Raw genomic sequence first — 17,143 nt, forward strand, 5'->3', positions numbered from 1 at the left:
ATGTGGCGGCGCCATCTTGCGCGCAGTTTGGTATGGCGCCATTTGCCCCCCCTCGGCTGTCAGTACATGAGGTTTGGGCTGGCCTTCTGTGCGCCTAATGTGCACGCAAATACGCGCATAGCTGCACGCTTAGACATACACTCGCTGAGGTGAGTCTGTGCACGCTCGATTGACAATAACTGGCTAAATGCACAAACCACACAGGCTATGGCCCTGGCAGCAAAGAAGCTCAGGCAACACTCTCTGCGCGGCCTATCATATTAGAGCCGCACAGTCTGACCTGGAATCCCTCCTATGTTAGCACTGTGAGGAGGCCCAGGGAGGGCTGGACTCTCAAAGTTTCCAAGGATGGGTCAGCTGCGACTTTATCAGGCAGCTCCCCGGACTTGAGCAATTCCGGGACGGCATCCTCCTTGGGAGAGGGCAGTTCGGTGGCTCCTACCCCGGTTCCCCCTGGGACAAATATGGATCCGGCGGCCTTCTCTTGGTTGGAATTTTTTCATGGCCTCCAAGCTTTTTGTTCTGGCGCAGTCAACCCCAGTCCCTGCCCGGGTTGAACCCCAACTGGGGTAGGCCTCGCTCTCCCGGCCCTGCCTGCAGGCCGCGAGACATGCCTCGCCAAGATACCACGAATGACGACGGGGTTCTACTGGAGGACGGGAAAATCCCTCCAGGCTAGGAAACATATGGGACCATGCTTTGTTTCTTCCACAGAGATGAATTACTGGCACTTGTCTCCCAGACCCTGAAGACTCTGGGAGTTCCAGGCACAGACCGTGTGGTGAAGCCAAAGAAGAGCCCCTTCCTAGTGTCTCTTTGTAAAGTCTCTTATTTTCCAATGCTGGAAGCCATCCAGGAATTGATTGACCTGGAATGGGACACCCCAGAGGCAAGCTTTAAAGGAGGTCAGGCCTTGAATCCTCTGGACCCAGTGGTCAAGGAACGCCTGTGTTTGCCCAAAGTGGACGCCATGGTCTGCGCCGTCTCGAAGCGAACAACCATCCCGGTTGAAGGAGGGGTGGCTTTGAAGGATACTCACAATAGGCGGTTAGAATCTATCCTTAAGCAAGCCTTTGACGCGACAGCAATGACACTGCAGATTGCTTCCTGCTGTGCCCTGGTGGCTTGCTCCTGCTTGCTCCTCTCGAGAGAGGCAGATAGCTTTGGGGCGCACGCCGGAGTGGTGATTTAACCCACCGCAGCCTTCCTGACAAATGCAAGCTCAGACCTAGTGCATACCTCGGCCAGAGTAGCCTCAGTGGTGGTGGCCAGAAGACAGCTATGTTGCGAAACTGGTCAGCGGACGCAACCTCTAAGGCGAACCTCACAAAGATGCCCTTTAAGGGATCCCTCCTGTTCGGAAGCGAGTTGGAGAAGCTAGCCAGTAAGTGGGGTGAATCTTCAGTGCCTCGACTACCAGAAGACAGGAAAAAGAGGTCTCAGCACCCCTCCCCCATGAAGGGTCGGGCCAGGGGCTCCCAGTGCTTCCGGCTCTACAGAAACTCGTTGTTCCAGTCACCTTGATCCTCTGGGAGGTCTCAGTTCTTTCAGAATCAGCAACCCAAAAGAGGGACCGGTTCGGGCTCAGGCCCAACCCGAACTTCCCAATGAAGTTGGGCCAACCCATCCACGGGAAGAAGAGATAGGGGGTCAACTTTCCCTCTTCTACCAGTGGTGGGTCAAGAGTACGTTGGACAAATGGGTACTGGACATCATAAGAGAAGGCTACGCTCTGGAATTTCACAGCATCCCTCAGGACAGGTTCATGATATCACTTTGCGACTCCCAGCTCAAGAAACTTGCAGTGCAATCTACGCTGATAAGGCTCCTCAGTTTGAGGGCTATAACTCCAATACCAACACCCCAAGCAAATATGGGGCGTTATTCCATCTATTTTATTGTGCCCAAGAAAGAGGGCTCATTCTGGCCCATCCTGGATCTCAGAAGTGTCAATTATCATCGGCGGATATTGCACTTCCATATAAACTCTCCACTCCATCATAAACGTAGTGCAACTGGGAGAGTTCTTAACTTCCCTGGACCTCTCCGAAGCCTATTTTCATATTCCAGTCCATCAAGACCACCAGTGTTTTCTATGCTTTGTGGTACTGGGCCGCCATTTCCAGTTCTGGGCGTTACCCTTCAGTTTGGCAACCGCCCCCCAGAACATTCGCCAAAATTATGGTGGTCGTGGTGGCAGCACTGAGGAAAGAAGGGAATCCCGTTTCACCCCTACTTGGACGACTGGCTGATCCGGGCAAAGTCAGTGGAAGAGAGCCTCCAGGTGACCAGCAGGATCAGGTCCCTCCTACAGGAACTCGGTTGGGTCGTGAACACGAACAAGAGCAGTCTCAAGCCCTCCCGGTCCTTAGAGTACCTGGGGGCCTGATTCGACACCAAGCAGAACTAGGAGGAGGAAACTGGACCAAGTACGCCGGTTGACGACCACAGTGTGCCCCAAGGTGTGGATCTATCTTCAGGTCCTCGGCCTCATGGCATCCATACTGGAAGTAGTACCGTGGGCAATGGCTCACATGCAGCCTCTCCAGCGCCCCTTACTGTCACGCCGGAACCCCCTATCCCAAGACTGCTCTCTGCTCCAGTGGTGGTTACAGGAAATCCACCTAAGCAAGGGCGTAAGCCTATCCCCACCAAGCTGGATCGTCCTCATGACAGACGCGAGCCTCTGAGGGTGGGGACCTTACTGTAAGGAGCTGACAGCCCAAGGACAATAGACCAAGGAAGAGGTGAGCTGGAACATAAACCGCCTGAAAGCTCGAGCGGTCAGACTAGCATGCCTGCAGTTCAGCCACAGTCTCCAGGGGCAAGCGAATCCGGGTGATGTCTGACAATACAACAAAGGCTGTCTACATCAACTGCCAGGGAGGAAACGAGCCATCAGGTGTCTCTGGAAATAGACCCCTTATGGAATGGGTGGAGTTAAAAATATAAGGGATCTCTGTCTCCCACATTGCAGGAAAAGACCATGTCACAGTGGACTTCCTCAGCAGGGAAAGCCTGGACACGGGGGAATGGACGCTGTCAACCAAAGGCTTCTAGTAAATCGCTGGGGCCTCCCGGCCATGGACCTACTGGCCAAATCTCATAATGCGAAAGTTCCCCGGTTCTTCAGTCGCAGACGAGATCAACACTCCCAAGGGATCGACACCCTCATCTATGCCTTTCTCCCCCCCCCCCCCCCCCCCCCCATGGCCTCTATCTTGTGGATGATCTTGCCTCTAGTGGGCAAGATCATCCACAAGATAGTACACCACAGAGGTTTAGTCATCCTAGTGGCCCCGGGTTGGTCCAGATGCCCATAGTGTGCAGACATGCGAAGGCTCCTCGTGGGGAGTCCTCTGTGCCTCCCCAGACACAGGGACCTTCTCCAGCAGGGCCTTATTCTTCACAAAGATCTGTCTCAATTCTCTCTTATGGTCTGGCACTTGAGAGGGCTCACCTGAAGAAACGCGGTTACTCGGCAGCCATGATCACCACATTGCTTCACGCACGGAAGTTCCCAACGTCCCTGGCATATATATGAATCTGGAGAATATTTGAGGCCTGGTGCGAGGGCAGCGGGGTGTTTCCGCGAGCGGCCAAGATTTCCATGATTCTGGAATTTTTGCAGGACGGCCTGAAGAAAGGGTTGTCCCTCAAGGTCCAGGTAGCAGCCCTCTCCTGCTTCAGGGCCGAGATGAATGGAAACAGTCTGTCGGCACATCCGGACTTGGCCTGTTTCCTTAAAGGGGTTGAACAACTCCGACCACCCTTAAAGTGGCCAGTCCCCCTATGGAACCTCAATCTAGTATTGGACTTCCTAGCAGGACCTTCCTTCAGACCGATGTGCAGTCTGTCGCTACGCCTATTAACACTAAAGATGGTATTCTTGGAGGCAATATGCTTGGCCCGTCGCATCTCGGAACTACAGGCACTATCATGTCAGGAACCATTCCTTCGATTTACTGCAGGAACAATACAGCTTCAGACTGTCCCCTCCTCCTTACCAAAGGTGGTCTCTGAGTTTCACTTGAATCAATCCATCTCCTTACCATCTCCAGAGAGACACAAGGACACAGATGACTCCTAGTGCGGTACCTGGAGCACTCGGAACCAGTGCGCAAGACAGATCGCTTGTTTATTCTTCACGGCGGGAAGAAACAGGGCGAAGTGGCTTTGCGAGCTACTATAGCTTGCTGGATCAAAGGAAGTAATCAAGGCAGCTGGATCAAAGGAAGTAATCAAGGCAGCTGGATCAAAGGAAGTAATCAAGGCAGCTTACATAGAGGCAGGGAAGCCTTTACCCCTTCAGGTCAAAGCTCATTCTACGAGGGCCCAGGCAGTATCTTGGGTGGAAGCTAAACTTCTGTCATCTGTCGAGTAGCGACGTGGTCTTCCCTACACGCCTTCTCCAGGTTCTACCGCCTGGATGTCCAGGCTTGAGAGGACGCAGCCTTTGCTAGGGCGGTGCTAACTGGACCACGGGCAGCCTCCTGCCCCTCTCGGGAGTAGCTTTTGTACATCCTACTGGTCCTAAGTCCATCTGGCTACACACTAGGAAATGGAGAAATTACTTTCCTGATAATTTCGTTTTCCTTAGTGTAGACAGATGGACTCAGCATCCCGCCCACGGCTGCCCAGGAGAGGCACCAAGGAATCACCCATGAGGTGAACCTCGATTCCATATGAATACGGGTAAGCCATTGCCCTGCCCATAGTTCAGGGCGTCCACAGTATGGCTGGTTTCGATGCTTATGTTGGTTGAGTACACTGGCGGTCTCCAGTTTTTAAACAAGTTTTTTAATCGTTTTGTTAACCAAGGGTTTAATCAAGTTGTATCCAAATTCTAATCAAGTTCTTCAATTATATATATAATGTCCACAATGGCTTTTCGAAGAGAATACTGAAGAGCTGAGGTTAGTGCAGGGGTATATCTAGAGTGACGTCAGCTTTGAAACCTGACTCCGTCTCCCATCTGCTAGCAGAAGAGCACAATACTCATTGGTCCTGAGTCCATCTGTCTACACTAAGGAAAATGAAATTATCAGGTAAGTTATTTCTCCATTATCCACAGAAATGATTTCTTATGGGCAAGAATTCTTAGATCTCCATATAAATCTCAAGTTATATAGCATCCTTGACCCACAGGCCAATGAGACTAATAAAACACCCTGTAGGCACAAAATGTTTTTCTCTAGTATCTGATCTCAAAAGTAAATTACAATAATCTTTAAGATGGGTCACAAAATAGAAAAAAAAATATATGCAGAATGGACTGCATTTATTTTTAAAGGAAATTGCAGCTTACATAAGGTTACCATACTGGGTCATACCAAGGGTCCATCAAGCTCAGTATCCTGTTTCAACAGTACCTAATCCAGGACTCAAGTACCTGGCAAGATCCCATGCTGCTAACATGCAGTGATAAACAGTGGCTATTCCTCAAGTCAACTTGGTTAATAGTTTATGGACTTTTCCTTCAGAAATTTGTCCAAACCTTTTTTTAAACTTAACTACACTAACTGCCTTTGCCACATTCTCTGGCAATGAATTCCAGAACTTAATTGTGTCCCTTAGTCTTTGTAATTTTTGAAAGCAAATAACTGATTTATATTTAGCTATTCTCATCATCCAGTCGACCAGTCCAGATAAATGGAGTATGCCCATGGACCTGCAGATGAAAAGAGACGACACAAGGCTCATTGATGTCACCCCTTATAGCATCTGTGCTAATCCCCGTGTTCTCTCTCTCTCTCTCTTCAGCAGATGGTAGATGAGCATCCAATGCTGTAAGCTAAGACCTGGTTAGCACTGGGTGAACAGGAAAAAGGTTTTGTGTGTGTGGAGGGTTTGCAGCTCCTGAGTTGACTAGTTCTCCTTCCCTCAGTTGAGCATAGCCCTGGGCCACTGGAATTGGCATCATTGGAAGACTCTTCTGTGGTGAAAGCTTAGGCTCCCTCCCTCAATTGAGTACTGCTGGGGGCTAAGGGGCTGTCTATGCTCTTCCTTGGTTCCCACTCCTCACTGCAGCTTTATTACTGCATTTAAAGCTGATTAAAATCAAGGCAGAGTGAGGAGGACTCTTTAACGATTGCAGCCTGTTTTAGATGCAGGAACGTGGCAGGCAGTTGCGGGAAATCTGAACCGATCGGGGGGACAGGCTGTGGGTGAGTTATTTGTCTTTATTCAGCCCTGGCCGTGGCAGCAATACTTCAACAAGGTTGGGGAGTATGGCTACAGAAGCAGACCATGGAAAAAAGCCCACCCTCTGCATTGCATGTGGTGCCCATAATTAACTTCTGAACAGGGGCAAATCAAGCTGTGCCACAATTGTTTAGAGGCACAAAACATGCAAAGCTCCTCAAATTTGAGTGCTTCAGGTAGCTCCAGTCATGTCTGCCGGGTCATTTGCACTGCTAGTTCCCACTGCAGAGGAGAGTACCCTAGCAGGGCCAGTGGCTGTTGTGGCACCATGGAGAGTGTAGAAAATATCAGGGCCCCCTCTGCTGTCTTCTGTGGGACAGGAAGTCAGTAGGGCAGCAACTGTTCATACTTCTCTGAAAAAACCTCTCTCCTTCCCTGGACTACATCTCCTTGGCCTGGGCCATGTCTAAGGAGTTAAGTGCATGTGGCAGGCCTTTTCCATGGGACAGACTTCTGTCCAGAGATTCATTCTGGAGTTTGCCTCTTCACTGGGTTCAGACAGGAGGAAAAGACTTAAAGTTCAGAAGTTGGATGTAACCATGGACTCCTTCAGGGGTTAGCAGGATGCTGACTTGGAAGAGGGAGAATTCCCTCCGTATGGAGAGGATTCCTCTCCCATAGTCCATCTTTTTCATAAGGAGGGATTGGAGATTTTAAAAAGTACAGTGGAGAAGGAAGAATCTTCTCCACAGAGGACCCTATAATGGTCAGATTCCAAAAGCCTTTGAAATCTTTTCTCCTGCACAGAGCAGTTAGATTTAATTGATATGGAATGGATCTCTTCAGAAGCCATTGTCTAAGTTGTTCCCTTTGGTAGAACAGGAAAAGGACCAGTTTAGGTTTCCTAAAGTGGATGCCCTGTTGTGTTTAGTCCTGTGGAAGGAGGCACTGCTTTGAAGGATGTATAAGATAGGAAGATTAAGTTTGTCCTCAACTGGTGTTTGAGGTGACCAGTATGGCACATCAGATAGAGGCTTGTAGCTGTATTGAACCCAGATCTGTTTTGCGTTTGTCTCCACATCTTTCAGAAGATGTCTGTGATTCAAGTGGTGACAGATGGGACAATTCTTCTCAGTTGGAACCAGGAGCAGTGTAAAAGGACCGATGTGTCCTTTTATTCTGTCCTTACAACAGCAAGATGTATGACTTCCATCATAGCGGCTAGAAGATTGCTGTGGTTACATAATTGGTCTGCAGACTCTTTCTAAGTCTTGCTTGATGAAGCTTAATTTTAAATTGGAAGAAGGATCCATCTGAAGAAAATAGGATAAAACATAAGCATTGTCAAGCTAAGTGTAAAACATTGATAAGACAGGCGAAGAGAGAATTTGAAATGAAATTGGCCATAGAGGCAAAAACTCATAATAAAAACGTTTTTAAACATATCCAAAGCAAGAAACCTGTGAGGGAGTCGGTTGGACCATTAGATGACAGAGGGGTTAAAGGGGCTCTTAGGGAAGATAAGGCCATTGCAGAAAGACTAAATGAATTCTTTGCCTCCGTGTTTACTAATGAGGATGTTGGGGAGATACCAGTTCCGGAGATGGTATCAGGGGTGATGAGTCAGATGGTTTCAGGGGTGATGAGTCAGATGAACTGAACGAAATCACTGTGAACCTGGAAGATGTAGTAGGCCAGATTGGCAAACTAAAGAGTAGCAAATCACCTGGACCGGATGGTATGCATCCTAGGGTTCTGAAGGAACTCAAAAATGAAATTTCTGATCTATTAGTTAAAATTTGTAACCTATCATTAAAATCATCCATTGTACCTGAAGACTGGAGGGTGGCCAATGTAACCCCAATATTTAAAAAAGGCTCCAGGGGCGATCCGGGTAACTATAGACCAGTGAGCCTGACTTCAGTGCCAGGAAAAATAGTGGAAACTATTCTCAAGAACAAAATTGTAAAGCATATAGAAAGACATGATTTAATGGGACACAGTCAACATGGATTTACCCTAGGGAAGTCTTGCCTTACAAATCTGCTTCATTTTTTTGAAGGGGTTAATAAACATGTGGATAAAGGTGAACCGGTAGATGTAGTGTATTTGGATTTTCAGAAGGCGTTTGACAAAGTCCCTCATGAGAGGCTTCTACGAAAACTAAAAAGTCATGGGATAGGAGGCGATGTCCTTTCGTGGATTACAAGCTGGTTAAAAGACAGGAAACAGAGAGTAGGATTAAATGGTCCATTTTCTCAGTGGAAAAGGGTAAACAGTGGAGTGCCTCAGGGATCTGTACTTGGACCGGTGCTTTTCAATATATATATAAATGATCTGGAAAGGAATACGAAGAGTGAGGTTATCAAATTTGCAGATGATACAAAATTATTCAGAGTAGTTAAATCACAAGCAGACTGTGATACATTGCAGGAAGACCTTCCAAGACTTGAAGATTGGGCATCCAAATGGCAGATGAAATTTAATGTAGACAAGTGCAAGGTGTTGCATATAGGGAAAAATAACCCTTGCTGTAGTTACACGATGTTAGGTTCCATATTAGGAGCTAGCACCCAGGAAAAGGATCTAGGCATCATAGTGGATAATACTTTAAAATCGTCAGCTCAGTGTGCTGCAGCAGTCAAAAAAGCAAATAGAATGTTAGGAATTATTAGGAAGGGAATGGTTAATAGAACGGAAAATGTCATAATGCCTCTCTATCGCTCCATGGTGAGACCGCACCTTGAATACTGTGTACAATTCTGGTCGCTGCATCTCAAAAAAGATATAGTTGCGATGGAGAAGGTACAGAGAAGGGCAACCAAAATGATAAAGGGGATGGAACAGCTCCCCTATGAGGAAAGGCTGAAGAGGTTAGGGCTGTTCAGCTTGGAGAAGAGACATCTGAGAGGGATATAATAGAGGTCTTTAAGATCATAAGAGGTCTTGAACGAGTAGATGTGACTTGGTTATTTTCACTTTCGAATAATAGAAGGACTTGGGGGCACTCCATGAAGTTAACAAGTAGCACATTTAAGACTAATCGGAGAAAATTCTTTTTCACTCAACGCACAATAAAGCTCTGGAATTTGTTGCCAGAGGATGTGGTTAGTGCAGTTAGTATAGCTGGGTTCAAAAAAGGTTTGGATAAGTTCTTGGAGGAGAAGTCCATTAATGGCTATTAATCAAGTTTACTTAGGGAATAGCCACTGCTATTAATTTCATCAGTAGCATGGGATCTTCTTAGTGTTTGGGTGATTGCCAGGTTCTTGTGGCCTGGTTTTGGCCTCTGTTGGAAACAGGATGCTGGGTTTGATGGACCCCTGGTCTGACTCAGCATGGCAAGTTCTTATGTTCTTATGTTTATGGAGAAGATCTTGAAAAGATGGCCAAGGTTGGGGTGACACTAAAGTTCTGTGACTTTCAAAGGACAGAGCTAGAAATGCAGTGTTCCTTACAGGCCTGCAGTATGTTTTGTGACTTAAAGAGATTCAAGTCCAGGAGGTCTTTTGGTGCTCAGAGGACTCTGTCCTTTGGGAGGTTTCATTCTTTTCAAACATCTAAGAAAGGAAGTATGGATGGTCTCTCAGGGTCCATGTGATCCTCCTGTAATTTCCAGTGAGTGCTTGCAGACCCAATCGCCAATTGAGGGGATAAACAATGCCTGTTTCAGTTCTATCAGAATTGGGTCCATGGTGAATCCTTGGAGTTTTCTCTGCCAGTTTAAGATGCCTTTGTTTCTCCTTGTCATTCCTCCACAAAGAAAAGAGTGCTAAAAATGACCCTGAAGCAGCTGCTCAGTCTGAAAGTGGTGGTTCCTGTTCCAAGGGCTCAGTGGGGTTAATTTCATTTAACAACAAAATAACTAACATCGCATCACGCTTTATCACCCCTCCCTCACCCATCAAAACCTCTCTGAAAGCCCCCAATCACCAAATGGATGCCTTCGAGACCACATCCACGTCTGAAATCAGATCTATACTAAGTAAAATGAAACCGTCCTCCCACCCTTCAGACTCAATACCCATCAAAGCACTATTATCTGTACCAGATTGCATTGCACAACCCCTAGCTGACCTCATTAACACATCCCTGACCTCTGGCAACGTTCCCAACCAACTTAAACTAGCCATCGTAAAACCCATTTTAAAAAAGCCTAAACTAGATCCTACTGACCTAACCAACTTTCGCCCCATTTCCAATCTACCGTTTCTTGCGAAAGTCCTTGAAAAAACTGTCAACACGCAATTATCCAATTATTTAGACCAGCACCAAATTCTTCTACCTTCACAGCACGGCTTTCGCAAACAATTTAGTACCGAAACCCTCCTGACATCACTCTCTGACTACATCATCAGAGGATTAGACATGGGTCACACATATATCTTAGCCCTATTAGACATATCAGCAGCCTTCGACACCATCAATCACTCCATACTAATCGACAGGCTGACTGAAATTGGAATCTCAGGAATCCCCCTCCTATGGTTCAAATCCTTCATTAATGACAGACACTTCAAAGTCAAAATCGGAAAGCATGAATCCAAACCCATCAATATCTCATGCGGAGTACCCCAAGGCTCTTCCCTATCTTCAACCCTATTTAACATATACCTCCTACCCCTCTGCCACCTCCTTCTGAACCTCGGTCTCCCACATTTTGTTTACGCTGACGACGTACAACTCCTCATTCCCATCACAGACTCACTACCCAATGCCCTACTAAAATGGGAAAGTGCCCTCTCCGCCATCAACAGCCTTCTCACACAACTCAATCTAGCGCTAAACACTAATAAAACTGAACTAATGATCATCGTCCCCCCAACACCTCAATCCCTTACCCACCCATGTCAGCACTCTCCACCCCCTCCCGGACTTCGCACAATATGTAAGAGATCTTGGTGTAATTTTTGACACCCAATTCAACCTGTAAAAATTCATCACCACCACCCTTAAGGAATGCTACTTCAAACTACACACACTCAAAAAAACTAAAACCACTCCTGCATCCCAGCGACTTCAGAACTGTGCTTCAGGCACGCATCCTATCCAAAATAGATTACGCAAATGCCATCCTACTAGGCCTTCCCAAAAATGCCACAATCCCCCTGCGGCTCCTTTTAAATGCAGCTGCGCGCATACTAACAGGCACACGCAGAAACGAACACATCACGCCCATCCTCAAACAACTACATTGGCTCCCCATATCCTCAAGAATCATCTTTAAGACTCTAACCCTCATACATAAAGCCATCCACAATCCAAACATGCTCTGGTTCTCTGACACCCTCCACCTTCGTACTACCTCAAGACCAACCAGATCACCATACCTTGCTACAATACCCACTCCTACACCCAAACTATCCCACCTCGCTTCCAATAAACAACGCTCCATCTCCTTAGCTGGTTCCAAGCTATGGAACTCAATGCCCACCAGTCTACGCCTCGAGATCTGTCCAAAGAAATTCAGACAGAAACTTAAAACATGGCTTTTCACGCACGCCTACTCTTAATCCGCCCTTCCAGTTCCATTCCCCCCCCCTACCCCTCTTCTAATCCACTCTACCACCCACCCAAATTCTTTCCTCCCCCTCTATCCCCTCCACCCTCCACCCCTTCCTCACCCCCCCATACCTCCCCTTCCTCACCCCCCCAACCTCCCATCTCTCTCTAACCTAGCCCCCCCTCTTTCCCCAGCTCCTCTCCACCACCCCCTCACCTTGTATATAGAATGTATATAGAATGTACATTTTGAGTATCTGGGAGCTCTATTTGACACGAAACTAGCTTGGGTTTGTCTCACGGATAAGAGTTCAAAGGCTTCAGTCACAGTTTTGTTCCTTGTGGTCAGTTTGGCATAACCTGCAGCTGCTGTGCTCTAAGACCGCTGAACTGGATTTAGTTCCTTGGGGGAGGGTGCCCATAAAGGTCCCTCCAGAGAACTCTGTTCCGGTGGGATCCTCAATCAGGATTACTACTGGAGGTTATCTGTATCGGAATTGGTCAGATTGAGTTTAGATTGGTGGATGGCTTCCAGGAACTTGTTAATCAGGGTAATCCTCAAATCTCCAGCCTGGGTGCTACTGATGACAGATGCCAGCCTTTTGGGCTGGGGAGCCCATTTCATAAGTCAGATTGCTCAAGTGTCTGTGGTCGAAGGAGGAAGCAAGATGGTCCCTCAATCATCTGGAAACCAGGGCAATTCATCTGGCTCTGTGGAGTTTTGTATCCATCCTACAAGATCAAGCAATCAGAATGTTGTCTGACAATGTCATGGCAGTAGTCCGTGAATCATTAGGGAGGAACCAAAAGTCTGCAGATGTTGGGGGGAAAAACGGGTTTGTTTCATTGGGCAGTGGAAAATCTGAAAATGATTTCAGCCTCACATACAGCCAGAGTGGAGAATGTTCAAGCCAATTATTTTCAGCCAAAATGTGGCTGATCCCAGGGAATGGTCACTGTCCTGGAGGCTTTTGATTTAATAGTTGGCAGGCAAGGTATTCCGCTGATAGATCTGATGGCTATACAAAAGTACACAGGTTTTTCAGTTGAAGGAAACAGGAATGGTTGTCTGGTCTGGTTGATTTGATTCAACATTGATCAGAGAATGCATTGTTGTACATGTTTCCTCCCATAGTGGGGAGAGTAAATCAGAAAATTGCTTCTCACCAGGACCTGGTGATTCCGAATTGGCCAAGGGGCCCTTGGTACACTGATCTCTTCAGGTCATTGGACAGAGAACTCTCGCAGAGCCCCATTTTTCACGAGCATCTAGATCAGTTTTGTCTACAGCTTGGCCCTTGAGAGGACTTGTTTGATTTAAAGAGTGTATTCTCTTTTAATTGAAGACAAGGAAATATTCTACCTCCTAAGCCTATGTCTGCATTTGGAGAACCTTTGAGCGTTGCTGTTCTATGCTGCAGGTGTACCTAGGAAACTGATGGTGTCTTGTGTTGTGGACTTCTTACAAGATGGCTTGGCTAAAGGCTTAGCTCTGAATTCCCTAAATGTCCAGGTGGCAGCTATAGCATGCTAAAGGGTCGAATTTTCGGAAGACCATTCATTTCTCATCCAGATATGGCTTGTTTCTTGAAAGGAGTTAAGCACATTAGGCCTCCGGTTAGGAATCTATTTTCAGTTTGTATTCTACCAATCTACAAATCTCAATTGATAACATTATGTACATAATCATAAGTCAAATACCATAACAAACAAATTAAGAAAATTGACAAACTTCAGATATGAGATCCTGTTCCTTCTTGTGGTGATAATCTAAAGTTGTCCTTTTTGGCAGGGGCTTATTTTGAGATGAAGGCTCAGCTGCTAAAGTTGTTAAACTTAAAGGTGGTGTGTTTGGTAGCTATTCTATTCTGCCAGGAGGGTCTCAACGTTGCAGGCCCCATCATGCAGGAAACGTGTTTTGGTAATGTTGAGTAATATGGTCAAGCTTGGGCTGGTCCCTTCCTTTCTTCCAAAGGTGTAGTGTCTGCTTTCCATTTGATTCAAACTGTGTATGTCCGACTACTTTTTCTAAAGAAACAGAGAGGATTTTAGGAGGCTTCACTCCTCAGACATGTGGAGAGGCCTTTTGCAGTATTTGAAGGTTATGAACCAGTTTCATACTTCAGATCATCTGTTTATTTTGTTCAGTGATGTGTGAAAAGGAGAGTGCATGCTGGATTGAAGAGATCAGTACAGCAGTTTAGGTAGAGAAGGACAAGCCCTTGTGTCGGCAGATCAGGACGCGTTCCACTAGAGCGCTGGCAGCTTCTTGGGTGGAGTTGCTTTTAGTTTCTCTGCAAGAAATCTGTGAGGCAGTGACTTATTCTCCTCTGCATTCTTTTTCAAAGCATTATCGTCGAGACGTTTGCCATAGAGGTGCCTACAGTACCTAAATGTCATCCACTTTGAAGTACCTGAAAAGTAGAATATAAATGAGAAAATTATTTTGCTGCAGAAGTGCTAAGAGCGGTGTTGGCAGGATCCCACCATTTTCAGGATTGGCTTGGGCACATCCTCTTTGTCTGGACTGGTCTGACTGGATGAAAAGGAAGGTGATATTCATCTTACCTGATAATTTCCTTGAGTCCAGTCAGACCACTCCAGAACCTTCTTGTTTTGATGTTCTGCCAACTATTTATTTTTCTTGCAAATAGCTGTGTGTGATACTCCATTAATGGTGGTTCTGGTAAGCACTGAGTCGTATCTGTGTGTACTTGTATATAGTTCTATGTCTGTTTCTCCGCCTTTCCTAGTCTGGTTAACTCTCTGGTTGGAAGGGGTTTTAAAAACGCTTGTTAGCTTGTAACAGGTAATACTGTCAGGGGTGACATCACAAGCTTTTTATTCTGACCATCTGTTGGCTAGTGAACATAGCCCATTCACCTGGACTGGTCTGGTTTCAAGGAAAGGAAATTATCAGGTAAGATTAAATTTCACCTTTATAGTTTTCTGTTTGCTTGCCTTTGTAGTTTTATAACATTCACAAACTGGGTGTGAGCACTTTTTTAAATTTACGATGAAGTCCTGAAACTTTTTTTGCTCTCAGTTGATTAGTAAGAATCTGAGTTTTGTGATTGAACTTTGGAAACTGTAGGTCACATAATCAGCTATAGTTGTGTATTGAAGGTTAGAGTCCATATCTTGGAGAGGAAATGGAGAAAGCTACTCTTTACCACAGCAATTCTATAAGAAACATTTTTTATAATAACTCAAGAGTAAACCAAATAAAGGACATTCCATTTTTATTTTTGTATTTATTTTAAATTCATGACTAAGGAGGAAAAGGGTATCCTAAAGCTTTGCAGCCTTCTACATCATCACTTCCCTCATGTTAGGTCTGTGTAAATCCCAGTGCTGCCTTGTTTGCTGTTGTAAACCTGTTCATGCCTCTTGTGAACTTTCTGGCTGGACGTACCTGAAACAAATAACTGCTGATAACCCGTAAAGTGTTGAAATATAAGAAGTTAACAGAATGAAGTGGAACAGTCACTGACGCAGCCCATTTGTAAAACCCACAGTTTGCTGTCGCTGTACTGTTGTTATCAGCATGGCCAGAGGATGTGGAGAGGGATGATTGCCCCAGGTCCTGCACGTTCAGGGCTCCCACCCTGCAGCATCACATCCTCTGACCACGTCCACTTCGACATGGGCCCTGGCGGATCCAGTACTTCAAACCGGCTCCTCTCCCTTTCCCCCACCGCTCTGATTGCCAGGAGGATGAGGGAGGCAGGATACAAGCATCGGGCCCTGCTGCCTGGGCCGCGGAGGGTGGGAGGGGGTGAAGAAGAAGCCCCTGGATGGCAGAGGAACAGCCTTCAAGCAGGGGTCACAAGAGTCAGACGTTTGCTGCGGGCGGGGGGAGATAGTTGGGACGCAGGGAGGTGCGGGGGTAATCACATCCGTCTTGAGATCTGCTTCGCTTCCTTCAAAAAGAAAATTAAAACCTGGCTCTTTAGCCAAGCTTTTCCAGAACTTTGATTATTTTTTACCTCCAGCTATCAAGTTTTTCTCACCATCGCAATCCCTTCTGCAGATCACATTTATCTTAGACAATTACGCCTTATTTTATGATTTGGTTTCTCAAAGAGACTATACAATTTTCTCAATGTTATTTTTCGAACCTGTTTTCCATGTTTTCCAAGTTCTATAACCTTGTTATATGTACCGCCTCTTGGCGTAATTTTTATGTTTCAATGTAAACCGATGTGATCTGTATTTTAATACAGGAACACCGGTATATAAAAATCTAAAAATAAATAAATAAATAAATGATGGAGCCTTAGGCCTGCCTGGCATCGCTGGGGCCAGGACCTGCGCTGTATATTTCTTTATTTTTAAACGTTTCTGTTCTGCCTGGTCAATAGATTCAAGGTGGTTTACTTGGATAAAAACATTCATAATGGTTAAACATAATTGTAAGACAAAAATAAAACAGCTCTAATCCTATGTAATGACAGGAGCACTGTGAAAAAGTGTACAACTGAATGATCTCCCACGTCCTCTCTTTCCTTCCCACGCCATCCCTCTTCCTTCCAGAGGCTGAGGAAGAGGCCTCTCCACACCCTCCCCCCCCCCCCCCTCTCTTTAACATCAAGGTGGGGGAGGGGGCTGCACTGTGCTAGGCTCAGCCTTGGCTGCTATTAAGCCCTGTGTAATCTCTTTCTCCATAGCAGAAAACTGTGCACAAACAACCAGCTCCGCTGGCACTGAATGAAATGGGACCTAATATCTTGAGATAAATATGCAGGCTCAAGTGAAAATGTCTGGATTTTATAAACCGAGACCAGCAAATGCTGGATGAGGAGCATGTTTAATATGCCCTGCACTGTTCAGTAGTCCTGAACACCTGACAGTTAGCCAGTGGCCAATATAGAGTATTGTGGTGGTCCCAGTCTGGTCTCTGGTAGAATAGTTATCCTTGCCGGCCGTCCATTGCTCCTACCATGTGACAGGGGCTGACCAATGGCACCAGTAGCCCCTGTGACATAGTAAGGGCAAAGGCTGTCGGCGCCATTTTGAATACCGGCAGCCAGTGGCCCAAGTGCAGGAGATCGCTCCCAGACCCCCGCTGGGCCACCAGGGACTTTTGGCAAGTCTTGGGGGGTCAGGAGGGTGGGGGAGTTGTAGTTAGGTTTTTTGTTTTTGTTTGTTTTTTTTTAATATTCGCTCCATAAGACGCACAGACATTTCCCCCCCCACTTTTGGGGGAAAAAAAGTGCGTCTTATGGAGCAAAAAATACGGTAGCTCAATAGAAATACTTGCCTGGTCAGCATAAATATGCTGCTGTTCATGATACTTTGTTGTCTTCCAGGCAGTTCATTTTCTGTGCATTAGCTGCCTTTGTAGAGGAAAGAAAACCCGCCGCATGTTTGGATGCCTTTGGAGGCACTGGTAGGAATAAACGTTTTCAGAATTATTGTCTTTTGTAAAGTGGGAACAGTTAAATCTATTGATAATTTCAAAGGCACTTAAATTCCAAAGGATTAACTAAGTAAT

The 17,143-nt window shown here is 46.3% G+C and overlaps 1 protein-coding gene across 1 annotated transcript in view; it reads left to right on the forward strand.

The window, feature by feature from the left end:
- The window catches only part of TRMT1L (tRNA methyltransferase 1 like), a 114,155-nt gene that overhangs the window by 28,861 nt on the left and 68,151 nt on the right, over positions 1-17,143 (forward strand). Inside the window, exon 8 of the mRNA XM_029618737.1 lies at positions 16,959-17,038. Within this exon, the coding sequence (XP_029474597.1) occupies positions 16,959-17,038 (80 nt within the window). The remainder of the gene's footprint in view (positions 1-16,958; positions 17,039-17,143) is intronic.

Source organism: Rhinatrema bivittatum, chromosome 10 (genome assembly GCF_901001135.1).
Source record: "Rhinatrema bivittatum chromosome 10, aRhiBiv1.1, whole genome shotgun sequence".
In the NCBI taxonomy this organism is placed as follows: domain Eukaryota; kingdom Metazoa; phylum Chordata; class Amphibia; order Gymnophiona; family Rhinatrematidae; genus Rhinatrema; species Rhinatrema bivittatum.